Source organism: Rhincodon typus, chromosome 7 (genome assembly GCF_021869965.1).
Source record: "Rhincodon typus isolate 14 chromosome 7, sRhiTyp1.1, whole genome shotgun sequence".
NCBI lineage: Eukaryota > Metazoa > Chordata > Chondrichthyes > Orectolobiformes > Rhincodontidae > Rhincodon > Rhincodon typus.
Genome location: NC_063338.1, coordinates 22265128 through 22281139, shown reverse-complemented (window position 1 = coordinate 22281139; position 16012 = coordinate 22265128). Strand labels below are relative to the sequence as shown.

At 41.0% G+C, this 16012-nt stretch overlaps 1 protein-coding gene across 8 annotated transcripts in view; it reads left to right on the top strand.

The window, feature by feature from the left end:
• Nucleotides 1-16012, top strand: part of LOC109937504 (collagen alpha-3(VI) chain-like) — a 747545-nt gene that overhangs the window by 712477 nt on the left and 19056 nt on the right. For all 8 annotated transcript variants that reach the window (XM_048599140.1, XM_048599146.1, XM_048599141.1 and 5 more), the window contains 7 exons: nt 1050-1112; nt 4430-4462; nt 4548-4584; nt 4707-4718; nt 4812-5302; nt 9902-9989; nt 12291-12980. In XM_048599140.1, coding sequence (XP_048455097.1) covers nt 1050-1112; nt 4430-4462; nt 4548-4584; nt 4707-4718; nt 4812-5302; nt 9902-9989; nt 12291-12980 — 1414 coding nt within the window. The remainder of the gene's footprint in view (nt 1-1049; nt 1113-4429; nt 4463-4547; nt 4585-4706; nt 4719-4811; nt 5303-9901; nt 9990-12290; nt 12981-16012) is intronic.

Here is a 16012-nt window from a genome sequence, read left to right as displayed (position 1 = left end):
CAAAATTGTAAAACCTTCTGAGCAACATTGCAACATCAGAAATTGAGTTTGCTTTGTGCATATGGTTTCCTGTCACCTTGGCAGATTTTGAAGCCTACCCATTTAAACATGTGCAGATTTTCCAATTCTGCTACTTTAATATGGAAACTGGAGCAAGGGAGCCACATCATATTATCTAACGTTACCACTTAATACAAATGAGATGGGAGATTTGCAGATATAAGGCTGTTTTCACAGAATTTTTCATTCATTTCTTTTGACAGGTGCAGGGTGTCCATAACAAAATATATCTTCATTGTAATAAACCTTCATCTATGTCTCATTTAATATCCTTGATTGGAGGTTATGTGATCTAATGGGTTATCAGTGACCAGATCTGAAATCCACCCATCCTGATGGAATGTGGCCTTTTCAATTAGCTGTAGGACCATTGCTTGAAATTCATTTCAGTAGTGTGACCTCAATCCTCTTATAGTGGGCAAAGACATAAATTTGGCCCTTATTTATCTTAAATTCGCCAATGTCCGTAACCATAGCTGGAGGGAGAAAATGGGGAGAAATATGCCGGAAATGGTAGTCTGTGTTATGCTGTGGTTCATAGCTGAAACACAGAGCACAGTATCCTTAAATTTCTGCTGAAACAAACTGTAACTGAGGTGGGAATGGTTCATAGTGACTCAAGATGGCAAAATGGAAGAAATATTCTGTTTGCCAGCTGACGAATTTTACAATGAAAACCATGCTGAAATTTGCAATTAAATAAACCCCTTTATGATGAAATCTAATAGTGTTTGGCAGGGTTCCCTGAGACCAAGCAGAAAAAGGGAACAGTTGATGATCACATGTTAATTAAGGAATAATTAGGTGAGCATTGACTGAGTGCACATGTATATGGGGAACAAGTAATCTGTGTTGTTGAAGACTTTAGACTCTAAGTAGAAATAAAATCCTGACTTGAAAAGCTTACGTCTGGACTCTGTGTAAGCGATATTTAACTTCTGGTGTTTAGAACCCACCAGTGGTAAATCTGTGATTGTCCTCTATTGCAGGGCTATTCAGGACCTCCTGGTGATGGTGGAATGAAAGGAGAAGCAGGTTTTCCAGGCCCACAGGTTGTCATTGTCTTCAAGTCGTTAAGTTTTTATTTGCATTTAACCAATGTAATATAAAATGCTTTCAGCTTAATGTTAAGGTCTGTCAGTTCAACAAATGTTGACCTTCAAAATTAAGTTAACCCTAGAATCATGGACTGTCTTTGTGTAATATTGTCTCTTTGCTAAAAGGTTAATCCCAGTAGATGTTAGCTTGAATTGCACTGAAAACGTTTGTTGTTATTATACGTATAAAATAAAATAAACTTCTCCTAAATTCTAGCCCTAACCTCTAACACAACCCTAATAATCAACGAAAAGCATAGAAGAGCATGCGTAGAAGAGCAGGAAGCACGCTAGACAGACCTAAACATGAGATGCCAACCGATAAAGTGACAATACAGGAATTTATGCACACTGAAAAATGGAAGTAGCATGTAATATTTGGAGCATAGTGATCTTAAAATCAATGAATCAGTTTCTGCAAATTTCAGTCATGAATGGTGGTGAATAGTTAAACCCATACAAGTTTGAGGAGACACCAGGGGCATAGTCATCCTCAGTGATGAGTTCAGCATGAGTTTAAGATCATCTGTAACCATCATCAGAGTATTGAGTGGATAATTCACGTGTCCTGCTTCTGATGTCCTCACTACCTCAGAAGGCAGCCTACAGCCAATTCTCTTCACCTCTCTCCATGTGATATCAAGATCTAGCTGCAGACACTAAAGAAAAGGTTATGGACCTTGACAACAACTCATCTGTTGTACTAAAGCTACATGTTCCAGAATAACCCAGGCCTCTAGTAAATTGTTCCAGTGCAGCTACGACAGTAGTACCAATCAGACAAAATTATCCATGTATGTTCTGTTCATAGAGACGGATAGATGCAATCCAGAGAATTGTAGCTCCATCACTTTTCTCTCAATCTTCAGAAAAGTAATGGGAAGATTATCATCAACAGTGCTACCAAGTTGAAGTTACTCAGCAACAACTTATTTACTTATGTAGAGTTTGGATTGTCAAGATCGCTCAACTCCAAACCTCGCTAAAACTTTGGCTCAATATTGAACAAACATTGAATTCCAAAAGTGGGGCATGGTTGATTATCCCTTAGTATGATTTGAACAAGTGTGGCTTCATGGAGCCCCAGTAAAATTGGAGCTAATGCGAATCAAAAAAAAGGACAAAAATGATATATGCCACAGAGGAAGACGGTTATTTTTTGTTGGAGTTCAAGCATCTCATTGCTAGGACATCACTGTAGGAGCAGGTCCAGAGAGTGTCTTAGGGCCAACAGTCTTCAGTTGCTTCATCAATGATGTTCTTTCCATCATAAGGCCAGAGGTGTGGATTTCTCCAACGACAGCAACATTTTCAGTTGCATTTTGAGCTGTTTAGGTAATGAAGCAGTTTGTATCCATGCTCAGCCTGATCTGGATAATATTCAGACTTGAGGTCATAAGTGACTGCAGCATTTTTGCCACAGAAATACTAAATAATGACCGTCGCCAACAAAAGAGAATCTAACAATGTCCCTTTGATATTCAACAACATTATTGTAATCAAATTCAACTATTATCGACGTTCTGTTGGATCACCATTGAAAATTGGATGAAGCCCATAAATACAATGGCTACTAAAGAGCAGGTCAGCGGCTGGAAATTCTGCAATGAGTAACTTACCTCTTGCCTTCTCAAAGCCTGTCAGCAAAGCACATGTCAGGAGTGCGATGGAATAACCTTCACATATGTGAATTAGCACTGCCCCAACCGTACTGAAGAACCTCAGCACCATCCAAGACAAGGTATTCCATCCACCTCCTTTGAACAATAACTTCCTCCATAACCAGTGCAATGTGACAGCAGAGTGTATCATGAATAAGATGCAATGCAACACCTTGTTGACCCTTCTTCAGCGGCACCTTCCAAACCCTGACCCCACCTGTCTTGAAGATCAAGAGCAACAGACGCACAGAAGTGCCAGCTTCCCACATTGAACACCATTTTTTACTTGGAAATTGTCGTTCTTGTATTGTCTTACTTCCATCGTCGCTGGGTCAACATGCTGGAATTCTCTCCCTAGGGTGTGCTAAGGGAGCACATTCATGACACAAACTGGTTAACGGGGGCTGCCTTATCAATATCTTCCCACAGGAACTTAATGGTGGGCAATAAGTATTAACCCTGTCAAAAGTGTCCAGATTGCATGAATGAATGAATGAATGGAAAAGAGAAAATTGTGTAATGTTGACTACATGATATGCCATCTAATCAAAGGCTACCAGTTTCTAGGTCCTAAATACTGTCATTCAAGGCTCAATGTTCAGGGTATTCAACTGCCAGAAGTTCAGAGGTTTCATTTTGCTCGAACAGGTTAGAGGCTTGTGTAGAGAGATATCATCAACAAGGCCGAGAGGATGGTTTTCAAGGCCATGTCCTTGCATGCCTGCCCCCACCTCCTTCTGTGCCTCAAATGGCTGCCAAACAGATGAAGGCCTTACACTGATCCCCACCCCAACCCTTTCCCAGCAAACCCAGCAGTCAAATCACCTTGGTTACACAGTCAGGAAACCACCACTTTTCTTGCCTGCCGGGATGTCATGTAACTGGGGAAGTAGTGAGTTGAAGCCCTTAAGTGGCCATTAATTGACCAATTAAAGGCCTTCATTGTTTTTTTCTCCTTTATTCATTTACGGGATGAGGGCGTCGCTGGCTAAGCAGTATTTATTGCCCATCCCTAATTGCCCAGAAAGCAGTTAAGAGTCAGCCACATTGCTGTGGGACTGGAGTCACATGTAGGCCAGACCAAGTAAGGATGGCAGTTTCCTTTCCTGAAGGACATTAGTGAACTAGATGGGTTTTTCTGACAATCGGCAATGGATTTGCAGTTATCATTAGATTCTTAATTCCAGACATTTATTTAATTCAGATTCCACCGTCTGCCATGGCAAGATTCGAACCTGGGTCTCCAGAATATTATCTGGGATTTCCGCATTAACAGCCTTAGCACAAGGTCATCACTTCCCCCTTGGGCTGGAGAGATGAAAGCCGCCAATGGACTTGCTTGCCAAGCAGTGAATTGGGGAGGCGATGGGAAGTGGGTGATTATCTCTCTGGGGCCAGAATATTCAATTATTTTCCCTTCTATCCACCTCACTCACCACTTCCAGTAATCAAATGCCTGTTGTGGATCTAATCTCTGCTTATTGTTTGTGCACTTACCCCAGTTGTGAATTTGCTGATCAATGTTTTTATTTGAATCATAGTAAATAGTAATCTGGGCATTTTGTGTGCAATTTTAGATTAATCTGTATTATTTTACACATTGCTTTTTAGGGTCCAAAGGGAGAGAGAGGACGATCCGTAGAGGTAAACAAAATGATGTTGATCACAACATATGATTTGAATTCTGTTGCATTGTAGCTAATGTGCTTTTGCTTCTCCAATATTTCAGACATGCAGCCTTGTAAAGCAGATTAAAGAGTCATGCCGTGAGTATTGTGGAAGTCAGATTATTTAATTGCATTAGGTATATGAATTTGATCCTTTAAAGCAGTAATTATTCCAGTAAAACTGTCTAAAATTTTTCCTTTTGTTCTTTTCTTCCTTGCAGCATGTTGTTACGGTAAGTTATTTTTACTGAGAGAATATTTGTGCTCAACAGATTACTTACTTAACAACTGAAATAAAATTGATTCATGTTTACATTTTGTGTTAGGTTCAACAGAGTGCCCTGCATATCCGACTGAGCTGGCCTTTGTGATCGATACTTCCAACACGAAAACCGCCAATCAGCTCAACCAGAACAAGAACGCGATCCTCAACATAGTTCGCAATCTGACCATAGTGGAAAGCAACTGCCCAAAGGGAGCTCGTGTCGCCGTTTTGACATACAACAGTGGTATAGTCACTGAAATCCGTTTCAGCAGTGCCAGGAACAAGCGAGACCTTATCACACAGATTGAAAATCTGCAGTTTGTGCCTTCGAGGAAGGAATCCAGCATTGCTGATGCAATGAGTTTTGCAGCAAGGAACACATTCAAACGTGTGCGGAGTGGCTTTTTGATTAGAAAGGTGGCGATATTCTTCAGTGACGGTCAGACAAAACCTAAAGAGCTGAATGATGCTATAACAAAACTCGCAAATGAGAATATCATCTCCGTCTACCTTTCTCCTAGAGAGGATAATGTACTCACGAGGGCACTGCAGGTAAGATTCCACTCATTATTTTACTATTATAGATCAGAATGTATGTTATGACTGGCCAAAATATCCAGAAGCAAAAATAATGAAAGAAACCATTCTTTCCCCAGTGTTGGGGCGTGGTTTATTATGTTTATGCTATTTGTAGGTTTTCAGATCTTTCTTCCAGTGTATATTTCTCTTTAAATAGAAGTGGAGGTACTCAAAACTTGAGTGCTATTCTGTATGAGATAGCCAGTATCATGATTGTAAGTCTGTATAATAATTCTCATCTCCTATTCTTTTCAATCTTCACAAAGCGTCTAGTTCTTCACCTAGAGATCCTAACACTACGCAGTAAACCATGGTTTATTTATCACGTTTTGTTTTCCTTCATTGCTCCTAACTGTGGCATATTAGTGGAATATTTACCATATTAATCATCATCTGGATTTGTTCAATTAGGTTGTCAATTTGATTTTAAACTACCCCTTAAGAACCATATTAACCTCTCAACAAAGGCATTGTCATCCATTATTCTGACACATTTCAAATTTGACTGAGACTGCCCAACCATATTTCTAATTCTATGCAATACTTGCAGTTTTGCATCATTTTACTACATTTTATCAACTGATATTACTGATTTAATTGTTCAGTTTGCCTACTCCATACTTCACCTTTAACCCAGATATTCTTAGCTCTTCTAATCATTCTGCTCAAACTCCAAAACTCTTTGGCTGCTCAAATCTCTGTGCATTAATCTAAATATTGTAAATCATAATCATGTTTTAAAATTAATAACTACTTCAAGCAACAAAACTATGGCAGTCATCTCCTTTCTCAACGCTTTCACATATCAGAGTGAATGTGATATGGAGGAGGTTGGGGGTGCTGGAGTTTGACCAGTTCACAACTGACCGGTACGATCTGATTCATGTCCTTTACAATTCATGAAAACTTGCTTGGGGTATTTAATGCTTCAAGTCCCTGTCCATTAGTACTGTTGCTTCCCTAGTTATGTCATAGTGGAGGGAGAAAGAGTGGGCACTTAGGATACTTGAACTGGCATAATGAAATGTAGAGGGGTCCTACTGTTTAAAACAGTGTTCAAAGGTCATCCAAACAGCTTGGTATTTTTAAGTAGCCACAAATAAATAATGCACCGTTCCATCAGGGGAATTTGTTTTAGCCTGGCTTTAAATATTTCCTTGCCTGTGTGATCTCTCTAAACCTTCCATTTTGGACACCCACTTATTGTATTTATTACACTTCCGAGTCCAAAAGAGTTGGCCACAAATGATCAAATTCGGCTTACCGAATGTAAAATCATGATGAATTCCAGCATTAGGGAACATATCACATTTAACAGAAATCCCCTGGCACAAAATATCACGAGGATAGCATCGATTGCAGATAATCTGCTCAGCTACACATTATTAATTCAATCATTAATCAGGTCTGAGTTATTCCAAAGTTTCATTGCCTGATCAAATCTCTTCGGTCCTGTGTTACATTTTAGTACCATTCTGCATCTACGTCAGTGCTGTAGCACATACCAGCAGCTTACATGGCAAACACACTGCATGTGCTTCAATTAAAGGGCAATGTGTGAAAGCCAAAGGAGAAGAGTCTTTAAAGGGGTAAAGGGAAACCATGCATTGTCAGTGGAGGACTGCCTCATTCAGTGAAGGCACTCACCCGATCATACCACAGGGGGTTGGCCAGTGTCAGTCCTGGTCGATTTCAACCAGTCTGCCAGCCACAGGTCGCTCAGTCTTGGAGAATTGTTGAGATACCAGACTGAGGGGAGGGTAAGAATTTCCTGCAGTGAAACAGAGGAAGGGATTGAGTATGATGGACATGGATGCAAGAGTAGGAGCATGAACATGAGAGGTGGTGAGGTGCCTCTCGTGAGTGAGCTGTAAGTATATGAAGGGTGAGTGATTTGAGAGGACATGGTTTAAGTGAGAGCCATACAGTGGAAATGATGTGTGCAATATTGAAGGTTCGAGTCAATCAGTCTTGGTAAGATACATGTGCACTGGGAGATATTAGACTGAGTGTTGGCCCTTGAGTGTGCATTAGCAGAGAGAAAGAAGAGGATGCCAATAAGCTTGGATGATTCAGAAGATCATTGCCCTTCTTTCTATAGGCTACAGCCGGCATACTGTGAATACTGTTTTCGGGCCCTCATCTAAGGAAAGTTACAGTGGCATTGAGACAGTCCAGAGATGATTCATTAGACTGATATCCTGCAATGGTGGGGACTGTCTTCTGAGGAGAGCTTGAGTAGATTGGATCTGTACTCACTGGAATAGAGAAGAATGAGAGACAGCCTTATTGAAACATATAAGATTCTTAGAGGCCTTGACAGGGTTGGTGCGAAAAGTTTGTTTACCCTGGTGGGAGACTCTAGTACCAGAGGGCTTTATCTCAGAATAAGTGGTTGTACATTTAAGACACAGATGAGGAGGAATTTCCTCTCTGAGAGGGTAGTGAATCCATGGAAATCTTTACCACAGAAAGTTGTTGTGGCTGGGTTGTTAAGTATATTTAAGGCTGAGATAGACAGATATTTAAGCAATAAGAAAATCAAGGGCTGTGGGAAAAAGACAGGGAAGTGGATTTGAAGACTATCAGATCCATCATAATCTGATTGAATAGTGGAGCAGACTTGATGAGTTGAATGGGTTACTTCTGCTCCTGTGTCGTATGGTCTGATGGCTATGGTCTGCTGTTGGGTGTCCCTTTTCACTCAGAACCTAGCATTGATCTGAGATGCTATTTCTGTCCAGGTTGGTTGGGTCTGTTAGTCTAGTGTCTTTTCGAGGTCGTCAGGAGAAAGGATGGTCCCTCTCTTGATCATTCCATCCACCAGCACCTCCAAACCCCTGTCCTAAAAGAGGGGAGCTGGCCTTTCCTCTGCGAAATCTTCTGTGCTGAACACCACTGTTTGAGAGATAATTCCTGGCTTGCAGCATCTGAAGTAGTGTATCTCTGAATTTTGACTATGGTGCCAGGGACATGTGAGCTGGAATAGTCCAGCACTCCCATCTCACATTCCACACAACTCCCTGAGCAATACACCCAATAGCTCAATTGTATAACTAATTAAGTGAAGAGTGGAAAATTGTGCAATAAAATTTGCCCTGGGCCATGACAGACTAAATGCCATGAAACTGGCTCACCACAACACTTTAACTGCAAGTGAGAAATCCAGACCATTGTTTCAGCTGCTATATTGTGGAACGTTGATCTCAGTGGATTTAGAGTCGTTGAATCCCTACAGTTTGGAAAGAGGGCACTTGACCCATCGAGTCTGCATCGACCTTCCAAAGAGCATCCCACCCAGACCCAGCCTCCTACCCTATCCCCGTAACCCCACGTTTACCATGGCCAATCCACCTGCACATCCCTAGACACCAAAGACAATTTACCATGGCCAAGCCACCTAACATGCACATCTTTGGACTGTGGAAGGAAACTGGAGCACCTGACAGAAACCCAAGGAGACATGGGGAGAACATGCAAAGACACAGACAGTCACCCAAGGCTGGAATCAAACCTGGGTCCCTGGCGTTGTGAGGCAGAAGTGCTAACCACTGAGCCACACCTATTTCTCCTCCTTTGTCCTCTAAAAAAGGGTTTTCATAAATATTGAAGGGCAGGATTTACCACACAAGCTTCTGAACTCCACCTCAGGCTCAAATCGGTTTCAAATACCCACACAGAGTGGGAGCCAGTCACTCCGTGTTGTTTTTCTCTGAGTGTCAAATTAATGGCTAGAGGGTGTTAATGGCTACAGGGTGGAGGGTGTTGAAGCTGGCTGGCCAATATGAGAGTGTCCAGTTGGAAAGGATCAGACTGCGATGCCCAATACTTGAGGGAGAGGACGCTTCCGTATGGATGCGCGATTTCTCCATCTTCTTGAATTTAAAATAAATCGTGGCTTTTGAGGTCGGGCCATCACTGGGGTGAAAGTTTGGAAGGTGTATGTCTGGTGTTAGGAGCTGGAGGATTATGCTCTCAAGGGCAGCCTGGGGCTGCCCCTGTACCCAGGCAGGCAGTGAGCTACTCTGACCCAGTCTTGAGTGTTGACCTCTTGTCATGGTGAATCTCCATCCAGGCAGATAAAGTGTTGCCCCTGAGAACCTACAGCTGAATGGAAAATTCCAGTTGACGTTCCTACTCAGTTGAGTTGTCAACAAACTGCATGTGGTTGAGAAGTCCTGTTGCCCTCCATCTCTATGAACTTGACATGGGTTGAGATGGGGCCGACGAAGCAGTACAATGGCTAACAGTACTGTGTTTAGTGACCCCTATCAATTCATACCCACCTGTCCAGCTCCTGACCCTGGTTGCTGAATCATGTTCCTTGAAATAGTTTGAAACTTATAGACAAGATCATCAGGCACGCTTTGTGTCCCAGTGGTGTTTATGTTACAGGCAGTGAAGAGACTCACTGTAAAACAATACTCTAGCATTGAGTCATAGCAGTTCAATGATTAATAAATATTGTAAAATTTTGCATGCTGATGTGATTGGGTAACCTTTTTTGTAGATTGAACATTGAGCTCAATGGATTAAGTGCCGTTTCTTATCCATCATTTTTGTCTGTTTCAGAGAAATGATGCTGGGCTTTCACAATTCTTCGTTTTCCGCAATGACAATGCAACACTCAGTAAGGTGATGGCATGCCACGTTTGTTTAGGTACGTAAGCATTTTAAATGCTATCTCCGCTAACTGCTTCATACTTCAAACGTGTTGAAGATATATGAGCATCTTCCTGGCCCTATTGTGTCATAGTGAAAACTATCACCCTGTTACTTTTTTCCAAGCACCTCTCTCCCATTAAAGTGTTGAATCCTCCATTCCAAGTCTAATCAGGCGGTTTTAGGTATCACAATTTTAGAATGATGTCTGTTGCCCATGGATCAAACTTTTGTTTCAAAGTTTATAGTGGATGACCTCCAAATGCTCCCTTTGATAGTTGCTTTTGCCAGGTCCTCTTCACAGTTGCTTTTGACATTTTCAATAGTGGGTTTTGACAGATCTGTTGACGTTCCAATGTGCTTGACAGTTTGAGATTATTCACATTTTACACATGATCATGCCTATTCTTAACCATTCCAAAGAGCAACTTACTTTCCCAAAAGGGTGTTTAACCACCCCTAAATGTCACCTGACATCACCCAAAGAAACCCCAGGACCATATCCAAAGGGGTACCTTAGCTCTCAAAAGGGTACCTTGGCTATCCACCATTTCATCTCCACCATTAAGAAATGTAAACCAAAATTCAGAAGTTGCAGCTCTTTGGAAATTAAAAACTGTTCAGTTTTGTTGGAGAATGTTTGCGGTGATTGGTAGAATATGTAATCTCCATAATTAATGCAATTAAAAAATCTTTCAGGTGTTCACTTTCAATTACCTCTTACAAAATGCATGCACATTTCTGTATCATAGGATAAGGCACATTAAAGTACATTAGTGCTGCAGGCAGTAAGGGAGATAGAAAGTGCTGGAGTAAGATTTTGGCCAGATGACTTGGATGGACCCTAAGAGGATGTCAGGTTCCAAAACCAGGCTGGATGGAAAGGCCTCAGGCCTCACTCTGATCAAGTTTCAAAAATAAATATTAAAAACTGAAAGGTCTGTCTTGCTCACTGTCTCTGTCACCTTCATACAGTCACTGTGGCCCATCCATGCCACACTGTGCCACATGCTTATCATTGGCCCCTCATGTCCCTAGTCTCCGTATACTCACCCCCATGAAGCTTTATAGCCTCTATGCCATGCTATGTCCATCTACCTACCCCCCCTTCCATACAAGTAATAATACCCAAGGCCCTTTAGAGTTCACATGCCAACTCATGCCAATTCTTAATAAAAACCAAAAGAATTGCAGATACTGTAAATCAGGAACAAAAACAGAAACTGCTGGAAAGGTTCAGCAGGTCTGGCAGCATCTGTGAAGAAAATATCAGAGCCAACATTTCGGGTCCGGCGACCCTTCCTCAGAAGTGGGGTAGTTCTGAGGAAGGGTCACCGGACCTGAAACGTTAACTCTGATTTTTCCTACACACATGCTGCCAGAACTGCTGAGCTTTTCCCACAAATTCTGTTTTTGTTCAAGCCAGTTCTTAACACTTTTCCCCCTTTGCTTTGACCTTCCCTTTGCAAGCAGTTTATCTAATATAAACCACAGGCAGAATTCATGCTTACAGTGTCTGTTGATGTCACTCTTCACAAAAGTCAGTACATTGAAATTGTTTCAGTGAATCCCTTACAATAATGAACAATTCACTAAAGTGATCAATCAAATATGTCAGCAAACATTTATCGGCATTCTGTTGTAAAAATGATGATAATCTGGGAAATCAGTCATACAACACAAATTGTATCATGGCTTCCATGAAATACCCAACACCTTTTTTTATGTTATTTTAGTTAACCAATTTGTAATTGGTTACTGTTGGATAATGTGAAAGGTAAGGAAGATTAACAATGTGCTTAATGATAATTTTCCTGTGGTCTTATAGAGAATTTTCAATACTATATTCTACATTACCATCTTCGTACACAGGTACAAAACCATTGCCTCCTAACCTGTAGCGCATCTTGACATGCAACTTCATAGGCTGCTATTTTTGTCACTAATTTGTACTTTGGTGAACTTTTGTGCTCACCCATGAAACTTCCACCTTTCTCATTGTTTACAATGGGCACTTAGGTGTCAGAGGTAGATATGACTCCATTAAGCCACATTAGAAACACATGCTTTCGAGCATCAATGTGACATTCCTTTTTTCGGCATTAGCTGTCTGATTTGACCCTCATGTGCAAACCATTTTGTACCGTGGATCCATTTCCCTAGGAAATTGTAGTTCATGACACTATTTCATTAGACCAGTTATTAAAATGCACATGAAGATTGAAAGAAATTTTACTCACTCAATAAAATGTGGATGTTTAACTGACAGTGAACATCTTTTTTCTTTTATTTTGCATAGATTTTTGTGATCCGAACGCAATCTGTGATGCCAGATTTTTCCGAAGCAAAAGATCGACAAAGCCCACTGATACAGACCTAGATGTTGCATTCATCATGGAAAGCTCTGAAACCATCAGCCCAAACCAGTTTGTAGAGATAAAGAGATATATTTCTTATGTGACAGATCACTTGGAGATTAGTACAGAGCCTTTAACATCAAACCATAAGGCCAGAATTGCTGTAGTACAACATGCACTGTACGATTCTCAGAAGAATAATAGATTGGAGCGAGTGAAAGTAGATTTGTCCCTCACTGACTACAACTCCAGTACGTACATCAGAGAATACATCCACAACAGGATGACTCAGCTGGAAGGGACAAGAGCAACAGCACACGCGGTCGAATGGACCATCAAAAATATTTTTGAAAAAGCAGTTCAACCAAGGCAACTCAAGCTCATTGTTCTCATAACCACAGGAAATCTCCCAGAAGCTGAGAGAGAAAGGCTGGCGGCAGTTGTCACTGAAGCCAAGTGCAAAGGCTTCTTCTTTGTTATATTCAATGTTGTCAAGAAATCTATCGAAAATAATCTCATTTACCTGGCAAGTGCCCCTCAAGACGTGTACTTCAGGCCAATTAATGACTTCTCAGAACTCCACAATGAAGAATTACTCAGGTTTGGACGACAACTCCCCAAGTACATCAATGGTAACTTTGCAGTTACTCACTCGCTTCCACTGTTTAACCAAAATGAAAGGGACAAAAATGGTTAAATCTTGTGCGTTTCCCCTCCCCATCCCCCCACCCCTCAATCAGGGAAGGGTTTGGTAGTTATGGAGGGATGTGACAGTTGATCAAACAAGTGGGAGTCGTGCCACCTTCTCACTTTCAAACCTGTGATAAGAAGGCCCTCTGCACCATCATAACTTGAGCCCCCTGAGTTGTGATTATTGCCCAGTTGAGGGCCTCATCTTGTTCATGCTGGTATCCGCCCAGTGTCACTGGGGGATCTGTGATTACTTACCACTCCCAGTGCCTTTTAGGAGGACCAGGCTTCAGGAAGAAGAGCCTACTGAGTGCCCCCTCCTGTCCAACAGCCCTTGACCGTCCCAAAGACCCTCTCCCTGCCAATCTTTACCCATCGTTACTCACTGTGGCCTGGGTTCTAGGCGTAAGAGGGCTATTATTCTGACAGTAAGCACCAGTTGGTAATGCCAATCAAATTCCTGCTTGTTGGTGAAATTTCTGACCCTGGAGGCTTGGAGCCCAGGGAAAGACCCACGGCAGGCCAGTCAAAGTGTCTGATCAGCAAATAATGCCATCAAACCTTCTCAGAAGGAGGTTACGTGCAGGTGCCTCTGGCTTTTCAATCAGTGACCAAACCTATATTGCTGGCACAAGGTTCCACAAGGTAACACTCTTAACGCACTAAATAAATACAGTCTTCGAAAAGAAAGGATTATTTAATTCACTCTTGGGATAAGGGTGTCATTGGCTGGGCCAGAATTTGTTGCCCGTCCCTAGTTGCCCTTGAGATGGTGGCGGTGAGATGCCTTCTTGAACTACTGCAATCCATTAGTGTAATAATGAAACTATGATGTTAAACGTTATCAACGATTCTTCATGGTTGGTATCCTAAACCACGTAATCTTCTTTCTGGACCAAGCTGTATTTATGATTGCACATTATGAAATAATACAATGCTGTTGTGCAGGTTTAAATGTCAGTTGTAATTTTGGTGGAATGTTGTTGTCTGAGGCTGTCAGGTAATCAGAAAGAATATTAATACAGCCTACAAACCCTGACTGTTCCAGGCAGTTCAATCCTGACAGTCTTTTCATAATGAACTACTAATAACCAAAGTCCAATTTTCAACATAGCAAAATATCCATTGCACTTTTAAAGTATAAACTTTAGTTAACTGATCACGGGAAATGTGATGGCTGATGTCTCCAAGGAAGAGCATATCTTTCTCATTCCATGGTCCATGCTATCAAAGATATTTCCATTAGTTTAGTTCAGAACAGATTTGGTGAATATCTCAAGCTTCTTGTTTTTTTTAAAAAATGTATTCATACAATTTTGTTGCCACTTGCTGAGCCAGCATTTATTAAGAATTCACAAATGACTTCCAGAATTTTGAACATGATTTTGAATGAACAGTGAAATATTTCCAAATCAGGATGGTGTAATAACTTTAAAGGAAACTTGAATGAGTGCTGTGCCATGCATTTGCTTCCCTCGTTGCTCTGGTTTTGGGGCCCTCGATGCTTTTCTTATGTGGCCAGCTGTCCAACAATGTAGAAATTCCACGGAACCCCGTAGCAGAATTATTTTTCTGCTCGAAAACTGGTTAAATAATTAAATTATTGTCTTAATTAGTTTTTGTTCTACTTGTTTTTGGCACTCAGCAACAATCCCATCAGGATGTGGAGGTAACTTAATTAAACACATGTGCCTCTCCTCATGGTTACTCTTCATTCTAACTCAGCACTTTGTCTTCATTGCCGTCATACACTAAAAGTTCAGCTTTGTGCCAGCAGCTTACCTCAAATCAGACCAGAGCTTTCGGTGCTGGAGATGAAGCTGTTCTGTTTTCACTGGAGCATTCACATGCAATGTCTTGTAATATCCTCACCTTCTTTAGTATCTCGAGAACTCTGGATTAAACTTTTTGCTGGCTAGTTCACATAGAATTGTCAGTTCACACCATACCCAGCTTGGGGGGGCATAGGTAAAATGAGCCATGTCGCAATCATTAACAAACATTTTATCATTGGATTTAAAAGAAAAATATTTGTAAAATATTGCAGTTTAGTTCAATTTTTATTTGAAAATGAATTGTTGACTTGGAGAGGTTAAAAGTCAGGCAAGTCAAATGACTGATGTAGTTGGGACTGTACTCCTATCAATTTATAGTGACTAGAAGCTAAGTTACAGGCTAGTATGATAGTGCTGAGAGAAAGCTTCTCAGGGGTGCCCTGTCACTGGGATTGATGTTGTGGATGTGGAAGATGCACTTGAATCAGTCTTAGTGAGTTGCTACATTCTTGTAGATAGTACGCACTGCATACATGTTCATATAATATTTAAAAACCTCACAATACACACTAAAACAAATTAGTCAAATATTATCAAATACAGCTTGTTATATTTTCCAGGTTGAATTTTGGTTTTTTTGCACCCTTCTTAGAAACAAACTCCACCTTACCATTTGCTGTTATACAGCAGTAATCCAGCTACTTTGAACCTTTAGAGCTAGAGGTATCCAGTTTTGAAAGTGCAGAGAAGAGAATTGAAGTATGTTATTGAAGTATATTAGTATATTATCGAAGTAAATAAGTAACGTAAAACTAAGTTAGGCTATTATTAATTTTCACCAGTTAGAGATATAGGGTTAATTTTGTAGTCATATAGCTACCAGCGACTTTTAAATATCTCTGTTACTGGAATACTTGCTTTGACACCACTTTCAGTGAGAAAACCAACATGGGAGGTAAGGGACAGAAATTTCCATTTACCTGCTGTGAGCCTATGATTCCTAGCTTTCTTTTTATAGCACTGGTGCCCAAGTGCCTTGTGGTGCTGCACATATTTGTTTTAATTTTTTCCTGTCATTTACTTCCAATTCTCCCAAAGATGCTTCCTGCTGGGATGCAGTACCACAGATGCTTAACAAACTCCGATGCCTCATCCAAACAGCCTTACTTCATATGGCCTGTAACTGTGAGACTGTTTAA